Source organism: Acomys russatus, chromosome 4 (assembly GCF_903995435.1).
Source record: "Acomys russatus chromosome 4, mAcoRus1.1, whole genome shotgun sequence".
NCBI lineage: Eukaryota > Metazoa > Chordata > Mammalia > Rodentia > Muridae > Acomys > Acomys russatus.
In genome coordinates this window covers 41,353,946-41,369,843 of record NC_067140.1, presented here as the reverse complement: position 1 = coordinate 41,369,843, position 15,898 = coordinate 41,353,946, and the positions used below count along the sequence as shown (strand labels likewise).

Here is a 15,898-nt window from a genome sequence, read left to right as displayed (position 1 = left end):
AGTAGGGAGGGATGAGGTTCATGAGCTGAAGCCATAAAGCCATAAATTTCTCCCTTGTGAATTATAGGGAATTCTTTTAAAGGTGGTTTTAAAGAAAACATAGGATGTCCAGCCCACATGAAATTTCCTAATGATCTTTCTCTCTCTCTGTCTTTCTCAAGAGAATCATAGGTTTACACAGATGTGTCTCTGGGGCAAGTGGATCATATGAGAAGCCCCACTGGAGTGGCACATTGTCCCACCACATCCATCCCAACCCACTTTGAGACTCATCCCAAGAGCCCCAGCTAAGTGGACAGAGAAAGCCATGAGAGACGTTACTCAGAGTTGAAGCTAGACTCAGGGCACCAAGAACTAGGCAAGCTGCTGGCTCTCACACAGAGGAACCCCAGAGCATAGGCAGAATAGAGACCACGCAGTAAGGTCTCTCAGCTAAGAGTGGTGAGTCAGACATAGACCTTCCACAGTGAGGACAGATGTGGGGGCAAGGATGTAAGATAGTTCAATGAGTGCCAGACCCACTGTATATGAGGGCTGGTGTTGGTGACAGACAGGAGACATCGTATAAGGTCACAATAAGGTCACAGAAAAGCTCTCCCATGCTTCACCTCTGATCTGTTTGGTCAGCTAACCTTGCAGAAAACACTTCTTGTGTGTTGCCATGCTGAGTCAGGCTGTGGACCTCAGTCTCCTCTCTCTCTCTCTCTCTCTCTCTCTCTCTCTCTCTCTCTCTCTCTCTCTTCCAAGGTGAACAAGGCTCTGAAGCAGAAATCAGACATTGAGCACTACCGGAACAAGCTGCGCCTGAAAGCCAAGAGGAAGGGGTATTACGACTTCCCCCCAGTGGAAACAAGCAAAGGCCTGACAGAAAGGAAAAAGATGTATGAGAAAGCCCCAAAGGAAATGGAGCATGTTTTGGACCCAGATCCAGAACTGTGTGCTCCCTTTGCAGAATCTAAAAACAGGTACATGCTCTGTGGATGTGCTTCATGTCGCCGTGTCACATCTGGGATGAGGGCGGAGGGCACCTTGGGCATTGTTCCTTGATCTTACCTTGGGACTTTGATCTTCTCAGGCTTTTGATCTGGGTCCCCACAAGCGTACACTCAATAATGAGTCTGAAAGAGAGTCAAATTGAAGCCCTTTAAGGAATTCTAGGGCAAACAACCCCAATTGTCCTTTAGCTTAATGATATTTTTCAAGCCTGTAGCTATTTCAGAGCTGGGCAAAGTATAATTATCACCTACCTAGTTATGCAACTCTCAGATCAAAGGGCATTGTGTTGTTCAATTACGCTAGTGGTTCTCGCACAGAAGGCAAATTTCATGCCTCATTTTTTCATTCAAGCCTTAGTAAGTGCCTGTCACACTTTGGCTCAGCGTTCCTTGCTAGCCCATCGTAGATCTGTTCAGTTATTCAACACTTATTGTCACCTGTTGTATATCAGACACCAGTCAAGATGATGTATGCTTCCATGGCCATATGTGGTTTTTTTCTTACTCATTCCGTCCATATTTTATGTTGGACAAGACAGCCTAATGGTTGAACCTATGGAACGTAAGGGCTGATGAAAGAAAAAGATACCGTCCACCCCAAAGAGTGTGGCAGCAAGCCTGATGAGCATTTGAAATGTGAGCTGCTGTAGCTCCAGTGGGGCATGGCCCACTGAGACAGAGCTAGGCCAACTGCTTTGAATTGGTTTCTCTCTCCATCTGTTCTTTGCTTCTGTAACAAAACACCTGAGATTGGGGAATTTATAATTGGCAGAAATTCATTTCCCAACCATTCTGCTGGCTAGAAAGTCCAAGACCAAGGTGCTAGAATGTGGCAAAGGTGTTCTTGCTATGTTAGCATATGGTGGAAGGAGGACTGAGCAAGAGGGAAGCCAATCTCATTCTTTTATAATGTCATTTGTTTAGTCACTGTTCTATGGCTGCAAAGAAACACCATGACCAAGGCAGCTCTTATAAAAGAAAACATTTAATTGGGGACTTGCCTACAATAGCTGGGGTGCTTTACATCTTGGTCTGTAGGCAGCAGGCAGAGAGAGAGAGAGAGAGAGAGAGAGAGAGAGAGACAGACAGACAGACAGACAGACAGACAGACAGAGACAGAGACAGAGAGACAGAGAGAGAGACAGAGAGAGACAGAGAGAGGGATCAAACCTTAAAGCCTGCTCCTAGTGACACCCTTCCTCCAACAAGGCCACACCTCCTAATCCTTCCCCAACAGTTCCATTAACTAGGGACCAAACCATCAAATATATGAGCTTATGGGACCATTCTCATTCAAACCACGCCACCCATCATTCCTGTGCCCCATGAGACTTTGTGGCCCTATCACCGGGCAAAGTTTCCACCTCCTAACACTGATAAAACAACAATGATTTTTAATTAAATGTCTTATTTCATATTCATACATGCATATAGTCCATTTGAATCCAAACCACGGCCATTTATTTCCCTCCAGTTTGTTTCCATCCCCCCACCTTCCCCTCTGAACTGCACGTGCTCTCTTTTACTTCTCTATTATTCAAAATTTCATATCTTCTGAATCCATTTAGTGCCTCCTGGATGTGCATGGGTGTGGGACCATCTACTGGAGCATGGGTAGCCTGCATCCCTGAAGAGACGCGACTCTCCCTCTCCACTATCTAGGGGTGGGCCTTCATGAGTCCCTCTTGCACCCTTTCTGGGGTTCTGGCTGGTTTGATCTAGTACAGGTCTTGTGTATGCCATCCCGGCCATCTGTGAGTTCATGCATGTTCCTGCACCGTCACATCTAGTAAACACTGTTTCGCTATACATGTCTGCTCCCTCTGGCTCTGACAATCTTCCTGCCCCCTTCCTCCTACTCAGTGAGGGGGGAGTCGGTATAGTGTAGATGTCCCGTTTAGAGCGAGCACTCCACAGTCTCTTATCCTCAGCATGTTGGCTGTTTGCTGGTCTTTGGAGAGAAGCTTCTCTGATGAGGGCTGAGTGAATCACTGATGTGTGAGTGTCAAGATAAGAGCTCACGGATCTGGGGCGGAAAGGTGGCTTAGGAGTTAAGAGCACTTGCCGCTCTTTCAGAGGACAGGGGCTTGGTTCGCAGTCCCTGTGAGACATAGCTGCTCACAGTCATCTGTAACTCCGCATTCAGGAGTTCTAATGTCCTCTGGCTTTTGTGGGCACCAGGCATGCATGTGGGGCACATACACACAGGTACAACACTCACACACATAAAATGAAAATAAATGAGTTTTTTTTTAAGAATTCATGGAATAATTATTACTTTGCCAGTTTAGCAGAATGATTAGTACTAGGAGCTGAGACTGGGCAGCCATGAGTTTCTGCCACAGTTAATGATACCAGGCATGGGGCCCATCTTATGGAGTGGGCTATAAATCCAATTTTTAAAAAATGTTTTATTCCTCTCATATCATTCCTGCCAGTATTGCACCAGTGCACATTTCTCGACATGCCAGTTATCATTGTAGCTTGCAGGGTTCACAGCTGGATAAAACTAATGATGAACCACCACCCCCTCGGTGTCTATAGAACCTTCTAGAACTATGAAAGTTTAGCCAGCAGGAATGAAGTTTCCAGGAGCAGCTAAATTTTAACATGGATTTTAGAATAGGAGAACATTCAAAGCATGACAGTAGTCTCCAAGTGCACTGTATAATGGGGGCAGTGGCCTCCCATAGTGGGCAAAGAGATAAAAGACAGCAAAGCGTGCCCTGCCCACCTCCCTTCCTTTCCTGCCTGTCTCCAGCACCTCCACAATCTGACACCACATCTCTGCAGGGTACATTCTCCTTGGTGATCCCCTGGCTTTGGGCATGCTGACACTCTGGCCATGGAGAAGCCATTGAAGGCTTATTAGTAGCTGTTGGGCAGATCCTGGCCTGGATGGACCTTTGCTTTAAAAATAAAAATAGATAGTAAAACAATACCATTCAACAGAATTGGATGAAAACAAAAAACAAACAAACAAACAAAAACCAAATTGGGGACTGGGAATAAACTGAACTGACATAATTTATTTACAGTTAAAAAAATAAAAAGCAGGGGTGGTGGTAGTGGATTCTAAGCTGGGGCTTAATTGGCCAGGGGCTTGGTTGGCTGGTATGACAAATGAGGGCATAAGGTCACAGGATGACATGGTGCACAATGCACATATCAACAGGTGTAGGAAAAGGTATGGATTTGGCAGGGAGGCTGATAGCAACTTTAATTTTCACTTTGCTCTTGGGGACGCTGCTTCAGGGGTCTCTGATGGACTGAGGTGAGAGCTGTTTTTCCTGGGTTTCCTTGACTTGGAAGTTACTGGAAAAATTACCCTTTCAATGATTTTGGGTTTTGAGCATAGCTTTTCCCTAGGAGCTGTGCAAGATTCTTCAACCTAAGTTCAGGCCAGACACGTATGGTTCTGTGACACACTGTCGCTGCTGTGTGCGCACGTAGTTAACTCTTGGCAGATGTCCAGTCTGTACAGAAGTAAGAGTGGCTTGAAGAACCATTCAAATGTTCACTCCTTAAGGAAAGAAGACAGCCGTGAGCTCGACCAGTTGGAGCTAGGGATGAGAGCTAGAAAGGAAAGAGATGGGGTGGCGGAGAAAAGCAACAGAACTTAGACCTCACAGCTCAGTGCTGGCTCTTGCCCGGCTGCTGCTGGCTCCACACAGCTGCTTGCTGCGTGTCTGTTGTCACAGGTTGGAGTTAGGTGTTCATTGCTGTTCACAGCACAAACCCCAGAGACGCTGCTCTGGGCCATCGTAGTGAGCAGGGCACCGCAAAGCAACCATTCTCTGGTGAGCAGGCACATCTAACTACCCTTCAGAGCAGAGGAACAGCCAGAAGACGCAAACCTGAGACTCTCGTGTGAACTGATCGCTACATCTCTCAAAGTAGTTTTCAGAGTTTTTTTTTTTTTTTTCTTTTCTTTTCTAAAGTTAGTTAAAACGCCCTATTTCACATTATGTACACTTGTTGGGCAGCCTGTGGTTGGGTTTATCTGCTGAGATGACTTTGCACCTGCTGGCTGTAGCCTCCGTAACCCCTTCTTTGGGGATTTTTCTCCAAAGTGTTGTGTAGCTGACGTGCTATCCTCAGCCAGTGACAGATTAGAAGTGATCACTCACTACCCCTGGCAGGGGATTCTGGGTGTTGGAAACTGTTATAATAGCCATAGTTTCTAGTTTTCGTGTGAGCTGCATGTACGTAAAGCAGGTGGAGGAATCACCACGCACAGAGACATCCCAGGATTACCCAGTGCCAAGTGCCAAAGACCCACAAGCATACATTCCAGATGAAACCAACCATAGAGCCCATACCTCAACCACCACGTCCTTTAGATGGCCTCCCGGGCTGTAGGTCTAGGCCAGTATCCACCTGCCTGGGCCACCCCAGAGCCAAGCGCTTGATAAATGAAGACCACCCGTGTGCTTCTGGAGTCTGCCATAAGCACTCAAACCAGCTCCTCCCACACCTGCTTCCCCTGCCTGACTCACTGTGTCTCTCAGAAGCCACAATTTACAGGTTTGTTCTTTGGCTTCCTCCTCTCTCCCTCTGCCCTCTGACCAACCCAGTCAACGTCTGCATGACTCTTCTCCCTCGTCATGGCCTGGATCTTTCTCTGGGCTCTGTGGGTGTCATAAATTGTCTTTTCAATGGCAGCCATCACCTGCCAGAGTTGCTCTGACGGAAGCCCAACATCCTCCTCTTTCTCAGAGCCCCAGGGTTCCATAGAATGCAATATGAAAACTGCCTTCTTAAACTCTATTGCAATTAAAAGCTCTTATGGCAAGGGAAACACATCATGACCCATCCAGCAATATTGCTGGGGGGGGGGGGCATGGGGGAGGGAGGGCAGGCAGGACTCAGGTTGATGTGCTATAAATTATAGCAATATTAGAACAAGTATGCCTAGTAGAATTGATTGACTGAAGTAAGCATCTATTCACAAGACAGTCTGATTTAGCCCCTAGAAGATAGTCACACACCAGGCACACACACTGGGAGTCGAGTCATTGGAATGTGTGAAATAAGTCTTTGGGATGTGTAAGGAGGTAGTGCAACATCAGGGTAGCACCCGCCTAGTATGCGCAAGGCCCTGGGTTCTACCCCCAGCACTGCTAATAAAGTTAGCCATTATAATGCAATGTTTTCCCTGAAGGCAGAATAAACACAGAGGGTGCTCCGGTGTCCAAGCTTTTAACATATTCATGTTCCTCACTAGTATATGTCTAATACTTGTGAAATAGCCTACTGTCAATTGCCAGTCTACCTGATTGTTCTACCACCACTCTTATTAGTAAAGCTTTTCTTAATGGGCTAATTGACTAGTGGCTGGGTAGCTAGGAAGTATGGGGGTTCCCCCCCCCCCAAAACCACAGTTATAATTAAGGATGAGAATCCTTTGAAATCTGCTTTAAAGTATGAGTCACTCCGAACACAGTCGCACGAACCTGTAGCACCCAGCCTCCTTTCCTAAAGGCAGCCTCTAGTTGAAGATAGCTGGGGCGTATGGTTCATAATGGGAGGCTGTAATCTTCCATGTTATTCAGGATTCTTTTGGTTGCAAACTGAAAATCCAGCACAAACTGGTTAAACTAAAGGGGACTAAATGGCCAAGCATTAATGCAAGGCCAAAGCTTTAGTCTGGCTAGATCAAGGGAATCATACTGATTTTGATCTTGCTTTCTTGTCAGTCTTTAACACCCTCTTTTGAAGGCAGGAGATATATATGTGTGTGTGTGTGTGTGTGTGTGTGTGTGTGTGTGTGTGTGTGTGTGTGATGGCCACAACCCAGCTGTCAGAAACCCCAGATTTGTGTCTCTCAAATCCAAAAGAGTCCCTTTTTCCTAGTTGTCCTAGCCATAACCCTGAGACTCAGTTTTACTGGACCCAACTTAAGATGTGTGTCCACTTTCCTGACCAATCACGTGGATGTAGGGACATGATTCTATGGTGGTCAGATTGAGTCAGTTGCTTACTCCAGCAGGAAAGATAGCCCCTAAGAAGCATCCTGCTCTACTTATCAAGAGGGTAAATATCATGGGACCAGGCAGGCAAAGAGAACAGATTCTCTTAAGGATAGGTGTGGTCCCTCGTGGTCATGGCTGAGATCTAAGCGCGTCTGTTGTATTCGTGGCTAAAGTGCTAGGATGGAATCTTGCCTTGAAATTCTTGCTGGACTGTGTGTGACTGAGTGCTATAACCAATGTACTGTGTTCATAACATAATATGTGTATGTGCCAGGTCTCTGACCTCCCACAGCTACTGGGAATAAATAGTGTCAGGTTTTCACCCCCAGCAGCCATAAATATCTAGAATGCTTGGACTGAAACATATGATAAATCATGCTTAGGCATTCTCTGAAGATGGTCTGGAGGCATAAGCTTGTTTTTCTCTTGGATGAAGGGGAATTTTAATTTCTTGGTTATTCTGAATCCCATGGAAGTCATCTGTCTTTAATGAGTCTCCCTGATAAAAGTTGCCACTTGTGGGAGGAAAAGAAGCATGCTAGAATCCTCTTTATGTGGCTGATTTCTGTCCCCATCTGTAGAGAATCCCCCAGTGAATGTGGCAAGTGTGTGAATTTTTTAGAAGTAGCTGAGTTGACACCTTGAGCAAGCTACTCTTGTTTTTTTGTACTTGAACAAGCCTACAAGTGGGCTTTGTGCATACCTCGGGGGCTGCATTTATTAAAACTCAGCTATAGAAGCCAGGGGTGGTAGCTCACATCTGTTATCCCAGCACTCAGGGAAGCAGAGGCAGGCAGATCTTTGTGAGTTCAAGGCCAGCTTGGTCTACATGAGTCCAGGAGAGTCAAGGCTACACAAAGAAACCCTGTCTGGGAAAACAAAAAAACAAGAACACTCAGCTATAGGGCCACTTCCTTAGAGAGTCCTGTTCCCACCATTCTAGTTACCCTCTGTCTTAGCTTCTTATTCTTATTGTGGTGTGTATGTTTGTGTGTGTGTGTGTGTGTGTGTGTGTGTGTGTGTGCATTGTGTGCATTGTGTGCCCTGGGTATCATCCTTCAGTATTCACCCACCATGTGTTGAGACAAGGTCTCTCATTGCCCTGGAACTTGTCAAGTAGGCTAGGCTGGCTAGCTTGTGAACCCCAGAGATCCTCCTGTTTTTGCCTCCCCAGTGTGGTATTACAAGTGAACATCACCATGCCTGGCATTATGGTGGTGGTGGTGATGGTGATGGTGGTGATGGTGGTGGTGGTGGTGATGGTGATGGTATACATTGTAGGACTTGAACACAGGTCCTCATATTTGCAAGACAAACACTTCACTGAGTGAGCCACCTTTCCAACCTTCCTTGTTTTCCTTAGTAACACTAATCACTCTGAAGTTAGCATGCCAGTTGTCTCTCCCATCAGGATACAGACAGCGGTAGTACCAGGGCCATGGATGCTCAGCTCCTGGTACTTAGCACATACTAGGCACTTGGTAAAAATAAATAAAACTTAAAAAATAAATAAATAAAAATTGGTGACTGGTTGAAGAGGCCCCAAGAAGCCTCCAGGCTTATGGTCTTTGCTAAGGAGACAATCTACGTGGTAATTGTAGAAAAGAAATGTACAAAGGATTACAGCAGTGAACGTGGCCCACTCTCTACAGGCTTCATTTATTAACACATTGTAGGAGTCCATGCCTGAAATGCAAAAGATGAAAAAGGAACAGGAGGCTGCTGAGTCAACAAAGGCAAGTTCGTTCCGCAGTGTTAGCTGTCCTCAAGGGTCAACAGAGAACCCCTGTCCTTGCCATCAGCAGAATTTTAGATGAGGTTGCACTGCTCCGATTGATTGTAGTTGCCTAATTTGATATGAAAGAACACATAATTCAGCCAAATAGTTATAGCATTTGGGGCAGCGCAGGAGGGTGGGGTATCTTGTTTCCCCCTTCTTCTGATGGCCCCGCACCGAGTACCATCAGTTCTGAGATTCTGAGGCCAATCCAAACCCTCTACTGGTTGCCTGTAGCTTTGGATCGGTGGAGAATTCCATCTGTCAGGACATTTGCTGCATCATAACAGTTGTTGGATTTTCTTCAGGCAACAGATGAAGAACTCTGTCTACCGAAGCCGGCAGTCTCTGAATAGCCCGAGTCCGGGAGAAACAGAGATGGACCTTCTGGTCACACGGGAGCGACCCCGGCGTGGAATCCGAAACAGCGGATACGATGTAAGTGTCTGGTGGACTCGGGTGGACGAAAGCTTTCTCCAGAAAGCCTTAAGACTTAGCATTCCATAGTATTCTGGATCACCACATTTTGGGGGAGTCTCCAGATGCCTTGCAATGTTTTCTATGCTGAGGGGTGAGTGTACGTGGTAGGGGGGTGGGTTTTGTTTATTTATTTTCCTCTTTTGCAAAGTAAGCTACTTGGAACATGTGAGAGTGATTGTGATTTTTAAGCTGTGCTATTCTGCAAACAGTGTATTATTGGCCTGAAATTCAAGGGAGATTGTGAACGGTCTTAATTGCCCCGCCCCAGCCCCACCCCCTTAGAAACAAGATTAGAACCTAGCAATGCATTGGCGGTCATGGAACCCTGGCTGCTTTTGGTCTACAACAGTTTTGAACATTTGAATTTTCTCCGGACTTCATAACTCCTTAGTGAGCCATAGAAACAATATGATGTCCGCCAGTGAGGCTGGGCCACGTGACAGAGCGTAGGCCTGGGCTTAGTGGTGAGACTAGACTGCAAACACTCCTCCATTTAGTCCTTTCATAGGGTTTCTCCAGATGAGGAGCAGCTATCCTCAGCCTGCCCTCACGATGGAGACATTCTGAACCTCGCCTTACACCCATAATTCCACTCTGGAGGAGGAGGGGCCACTGCTCCTCTCCCTACCTCACAGTTTCAAAGAATCTTGGTGTAATTGCAGTTTTTAAAAAAATACTTCTTAGCCAGGCATGGTGGCACAGGCCTTTAATCCCAGCACTCGAGAGGCAGAGGCTAGTGGATCGCTGTGAGTTCAAGGCCAGCCTGTCTACAAAGTGAGTCCAAGACAGCCAGTGCTACACAGAGAAACCCTGTCTCGAAAAACAAAAAACAAAAAACAAAAAACGTCTTTCCCATTCCCCTAAATATTTCTTTAATTGCAATTTAATTTTTCTCTAACAAGAGTAATAATTCAAATACTGGAAAAACTTATAATTTGAGAAGTAGTGATTTGAAAAGGATGCTTTTTTTTTTTTTAATATAGCATGCTGATGTGGAGGCAAGAAGAGTGTTCTCTTGAGATTAATCATTGTTCAGCATAAGCGCTTAAAATGGGCTTTTAAAATGGTCCAATTTAAAACAGATCATTTAAATCTCTGATGCTCTTCCTCGACGGAAGCCTAATGTTGTGTGCACAGTGATGTTCATCTCGGCTCAGGTGCTGAGCCCTGAGTCCAGGGCCTTGCACTCATCGCTGAGCTATGTCCCCGGCCCACACATCCTTTTTCTTCAATGATACTAGTCCTGTTTCTTATTCATAAAACATCTTGAGATTTTCATTTTACAAAATTCTAGACACTCTGACCACCTATGTTGATGTTACATCTTTGCTTTTCTGTTAAACTCTCTCCTTAAGAGAGCGCATCTGCTGTGCAAACAAAAGGACCTGAGTTTGGATCCTCAAACATATGTTAACGTCATGCATGGCTGCAAATGCCTGTGACCCCAGCCCCGGAGGTCATTGGCCAGCAAGCCTAACCGGAAAGATACACCTTAAGTTCAGTGAGAGACCCTGCCTAAAAAATAAGGTGAAGTAACTAGAGAAATGGCTCAGCAGTTAAAGTACTTGCCACACACATGGGAAGACAGGCTTAAAAAGCCCCAGGACCCGTGTTCCATGCCAGGTAGGCATGGCAGCTTGACTGTGATCTGGAAGGCAGAGGAAGGATCCCCAAAGCGAGCTGGCTAGCAAGTCTCACTGTGTCAGTGAGCTCTGGGTTTCAGTGAGAGACTCTGCCTTGGTGAGTAAGGTGGAGAGGAACAGAGAAAAATTCCCCCACCTCAACCTTGGGCCTCTACAGGTACGTGTGCATCCCCGTACACATTGGAGCACACATATGCACACACATACCTACACACACCACACACACAAACTACCACCTCACATATACACACAAACAAACAAATGAAATAAACAGGAGACCTAGTCATTCCCAGAAGCTTGCATAGTCTGGGGGACATTTTCTTCCTCTTATACCACCAAGACTCCATAGGCTCTTCAGTCAAGATAAGCATTAACAGCTTTCTTGTAAGAGTCTGGGCAGAGACACTTTTACAGGTATGAGGAAATAGGCCAGACGGTTCCCAATAGTCATGCAAGAACACGGCATATTTTTAGCCATGTGCCGTAACTTTTAGCACCTATCCATTACCTATTTAGAAGGTCAGGCAAATAAACTACCTGGAATAATAGATTGCTCATATTTCACAGCCGCGTGTGAACATGTGCATGCATGTGCATGTGTGTATGTGTGCGTGCGCACGCGTGTGTATTTTTTTCTTGAGAAATATATGTTATCTCAAAAAGTATTATAAGTTTCTTTAGGGGAAAAGGCTCACATAGAACATAATTGTAAGAATTTAGGCTATGGACTAAGGATTCTCTCTCTCTCTCTCTCTCTCTCTCTCTCTCTCTCTCGTCTCTTATTGAACCTTTTTGTTATTCATGAAAAGTAGTTAGTCTTTCTTGCCCACACGGTACAGACCAAGTCCTGTTATGTTCACTAAAGTTCCCTTGCCTGCTTCCAGCCCATGCACCATACTTCCTAACACACCCTTCCTTGCTATACAGCTAATCTCACATAAGATATGTCCTGTATGTCAGAGCCTCTGTGGAGACTAGATGTCATTTCTCAGAGGAATCCTTATGTGGAAAGTTCACATATAAATAAAAAGACCAGCAAATTAAGAAGAGAAAGAAGTGAGTAATAGTCTTAAACAATGCATCTATTTCCCAAAAATGCCAAGGCATTCCTGGCAAAGGCATCCACTAGTCCATCAGTGAACCTGTCACTTGGCTGGAAATGCGCCATTCTGCCTCCTGTGTCTGGAGCTCTCAAACTAGGCCAGCATATTCAGTCCTTTCTACCAGGTTAAGAAAACTCAATGCTGTGGAAGCAAAAAACCAGAGAGATTGATTTAATGTTGAATTTACCAAACGTTGACTACTTCAGAATCCCAAAGGAAAGGTCTGCATGTAAAAGTAAATGAATAAACACACACAAATGAGCAGGTGAACTGTGCTGCACAAGCAAATCTTAGCCACAGGGTGGAAGGCAGCCTGGGTTCTTTCAAAATTCCCATGGCCTTCTTCCAGTCCATCTCCAACCCCAAGGGGCCTCTTGGTTTGGACTCAGTCCTCTCTCTCCCCACCCCAGTTCTTCCTCACTGCCCCTTCAGCCTTTCTCTCTAGGGCATTGCCATTCATTTGTGATTCCCTCTGACCCACAGAACTGGTCTCTGCTAGGGACCGACAGCAGCCATGCTAGACTAGGATGCAGATCACAGCATCCCTGAACCCATGTCAGAGAAGTTTCTTCTTGCAGTAAATGATAATTATTACAGAGACCACAACTGGACAATGTACAGAGATCTCAGCCCTAAATAGAATGTCTTTATCAACTCCCCTTCCTCAAGGCTTAGGGACCTATCCAGAAGAGGAGGCAGAAAGCATATAAGAGCCAGAATTGGTAGATGATCCCTAGGAGCCGTGTCTTCCAGACACAACAGTTCCTACATAGGAACCCACAGAGACAACAGCAGCATGTATAAGACCTATAGGTTCAAGCCAGATGAAATCTCACTACTGGGAAGGGAAGTAGACACGGTCCCACCCTTAGCCAGGAAGAGCTATTTGCAATTTGATACTGCCTGGAAAGGGAAAACCAGTTTTCTCCAGTGAGTGTCACTGGTTATATCAACCACACTCCAGGCAGGCTTCATGCCGGGAACAATTGGCCAGAACAAAACGGATGCTGTGGGGTTTTTTATGTGTGCTTTTTGTTTTATTTTAGCAATTTTTGTTGCATTGGGGTTTTTGTATGTTTGTTTTGATCTTAATTCTTGGTGGGGTATTTGCTTGTGTTGGGGTGGGGGAGAGACAGAGAGAGACAAAGACAGAGAGAGAGGGAGAGAGAGAGGGAATGTGAATTTGGATGGATAGGGAGGTAGGGAGGATCTGGGAGCAATTGCAGGGGGAAGAATATGAACAAAAAAAATGAAGACAATTTAATAATAAATAAATATTAAAGGAAAAAGTTCCCATATAGCTAGAGCTGCTGGCTCTATAGAGGAGAGAGCACTGCAGAAGTTTGGCACTGCCATGTTTTGCAGCAACAATTCTGAATGTTCTGTTCAGTCCATCCTCCAGGATGCTGGGTGGCTGTGACATAAGTGGTAGCCATTTTCTAAGAGTACACACTGATGACAGAAGGATGAGTTATGTTTGAAAAGATTCCCTAAACTAATCACACTTAATAGGCAGAGTAGATCACTAAACCCTTTTTGGCTTTGAACTTAATTCCTCCTAATGCATACAGTAGGTAGAAAACTGAGTATCAAACTAATGTAGAAAGGGGAAAAAAAACTCTAAAATTTAAATATATATGTATGTATATATATATGTATATATACATACATATATATGTTTTTGTCTTTTGTGTATTTGCACATTTGCTGTGAATAGTGTGTGCATGCGTGTATGTGTGTGTGTGTGAGTGTGTATGTGTGTGTGTGTGTGAGTGCATGCATATGTGTATGCACTTCTGTGTTTAGGTCCTTGCACCCCAGTCTACCTGTGTGGAGGCCAGAGTAGAACTTTGGGTATCTTCCAAAAGCATTATCCATCCTGCACCCACCCTTCCCCCAAGATGAAGTCTCTCCCTTGGAACTCACTTTTCCTATTAGGCCAGCTAACCAGCAAGCCCCAGTCATCCCGGAATCTCAACACCCCTACTGCTTGCCCTGGGGTTACAGGTACATATGGCCATGCCCAATTCCTTTTAAAAGTGATGTTTTTGTTGTTTATTCATTTGTATGTGCTGATGTGTATTTGTGTGTGTGCTGCTGCCCATGGAAGCCAGAAGAAGGTATCAGAGTCAGTGGACCTCGAATCACAGGCCACTGCAAGCCATCCCCTGTGGGTACCAGGGACTGGACTCTGATCTCCTGCAAGAGCATCAAGCACTCTTACCTGATGACCATCTCTCTAGATTTCTATGTATAAATTTTACTTTAAATGTTGATTTTTTTTCCCCCTGTGCTGGAGATGGCCCAGCAGTTGGGAGTGTGTGTTGCTTTTGCAGAGGATGAGGACTGGTCCCCATCACCCACACCGGGTGACTCACAGCACCATGACTCCAGCTCCACAGCGTCTGACACCATCTTCTGGCCTCCGGAGGCAGCTGCACTCCATGACGTGCCACACATAGCCACACATAGATATGAATTTTTAAAAATTTTTTTTAAACATTTTTAAAGGTTATCTTAAAATAAAATAAAATACTATTTTCTGAATGAAAACTACTTACAAAATAACGAATCCATGAATAAAACAAATGTCCCACCAACCATGATTCTTGGGCAGAATCGGCACTGAAATGACTTCTCTCCACACAGCCCAGTCACTCACCCCGGTGTGTGCAAACAGAGCAGCCTTTGCTTCTCAGGAACTAGGATCATTGAAATCATCCCCAGAGTTTAAAAAGTGCACCCATGTGGCTGGTTATTTTATCCCTTTTGGGGTATGTTTGTTTCTTTGCTTTGCAATGCTGGGTAAGTAACCCACACCTTCCAGCATGCTGGCTAGACAATCATTCTACCACTGAGGTATTTCACCAGACCAGACTCATGTCTCTTTTGATCATATTAACCCCCACCTGTCCCCCTAACTCCTCCAAGGTCTGCCTCCTATTCCCCAACCCCGCCTAACTTCTAGTCCCAGTCCAGTTTATGCCACTGATATAGTCATGGGTGTGCAACCATCCACTGGTATATGGTTGGCATACCAGGGCCTAAACCCTTAAATAAAACTGGCTTTTCTTACCTCAGAAGCCACCTGATGTGTTTCTGGGAGTTGAAAAGAAATATGACAGAAATGGAAACAGCTCTAAGCCTTAACAGTAGGGGAGCCTCTGAAATGATTGTTTGAACTACTGCTTTGAGGATAAATATTAACCTTTCAGAAATAATGCCATTGTTACCATCTGGGGGTCTGGATTAGGTTTGTTTTCTCTACCAGTTAAGGGCTTAAAGGGCAGGGGAAAAAACCTCAAGCACAACAGGTGGCAGCAGGGAAAATCTCAGACACAGCAGGCTGATTCAACAGATGAAACCCTACTTCTGTTAACCATGAGGCACAGACAGAAAGAGCCCCTGCAAAAGAGAGGGGGAGGGAACCCATTAAGCCAATGTCCCATCCCTCCTCAAGGGCTAGGGGGTTTTAAGAGTCTTTGGTGGATGGAATTGGGGTGCTCTTCTCTTAATTTGGTCAGTTTAAAAAAAGACAGGGAAGGTGATAGGCCCACAATTTTGGGTAGCCATGTCCTGGTCCAGCCTTGAGCTTGCTAAAACCACCTGCTAGCAGATGTGTCCTGTTGGTGGGACAGAAGAGGCTGCCAGGCTATTGCCTCAGATAAGGAAAGGTAAAGAAGAAACAGAAAGTTTGCCATCTTCATTATCTGTCCGTGGAACCCTTCGCTTATCTGTCTGCCTGCTGGGGATCTGTCTGACTCCCAGCCCCTCGCTATAAGCTGCTTCCTTTAAATTTCTCTCCAGTTCTTCTCAAGTTCCATATACCAGAGCAATACTATGTGGCCTCTGATGCCTGAGGGTTTTTCTTGTGACATTTTTGCCTCACAGTACTGATTAAACAGTATGTATTCAGAAGATCTTA

At 45.3% G+C, this 15,898-nt stretch overlaps 1 protein-coding gene across 1 annotated transcript in view; it reads left to right on the top strand.

Moving 5' to 3' along the window:
* Kiaa1549l (KIAA1549 like) overlaps positions 1–15,898 on the top strand; it is a 248,992-nt gene that overhangs the window by 198,785 nt on the left and 34,309 nt on the right. Inside the window, exons 15-16 of the mRNA XM_051144264.1 lie at positions 748–965; positions 9,056–9,185. Of these exons, the coding sequence (XP_051000221.1) occupies positions 748–965; positions 9,056–9,185 (348 nt within the window). The remainder of the gene's footprint in view (positions 1–747; positions 966–9,055; positions 9,186–15,898) is intronic.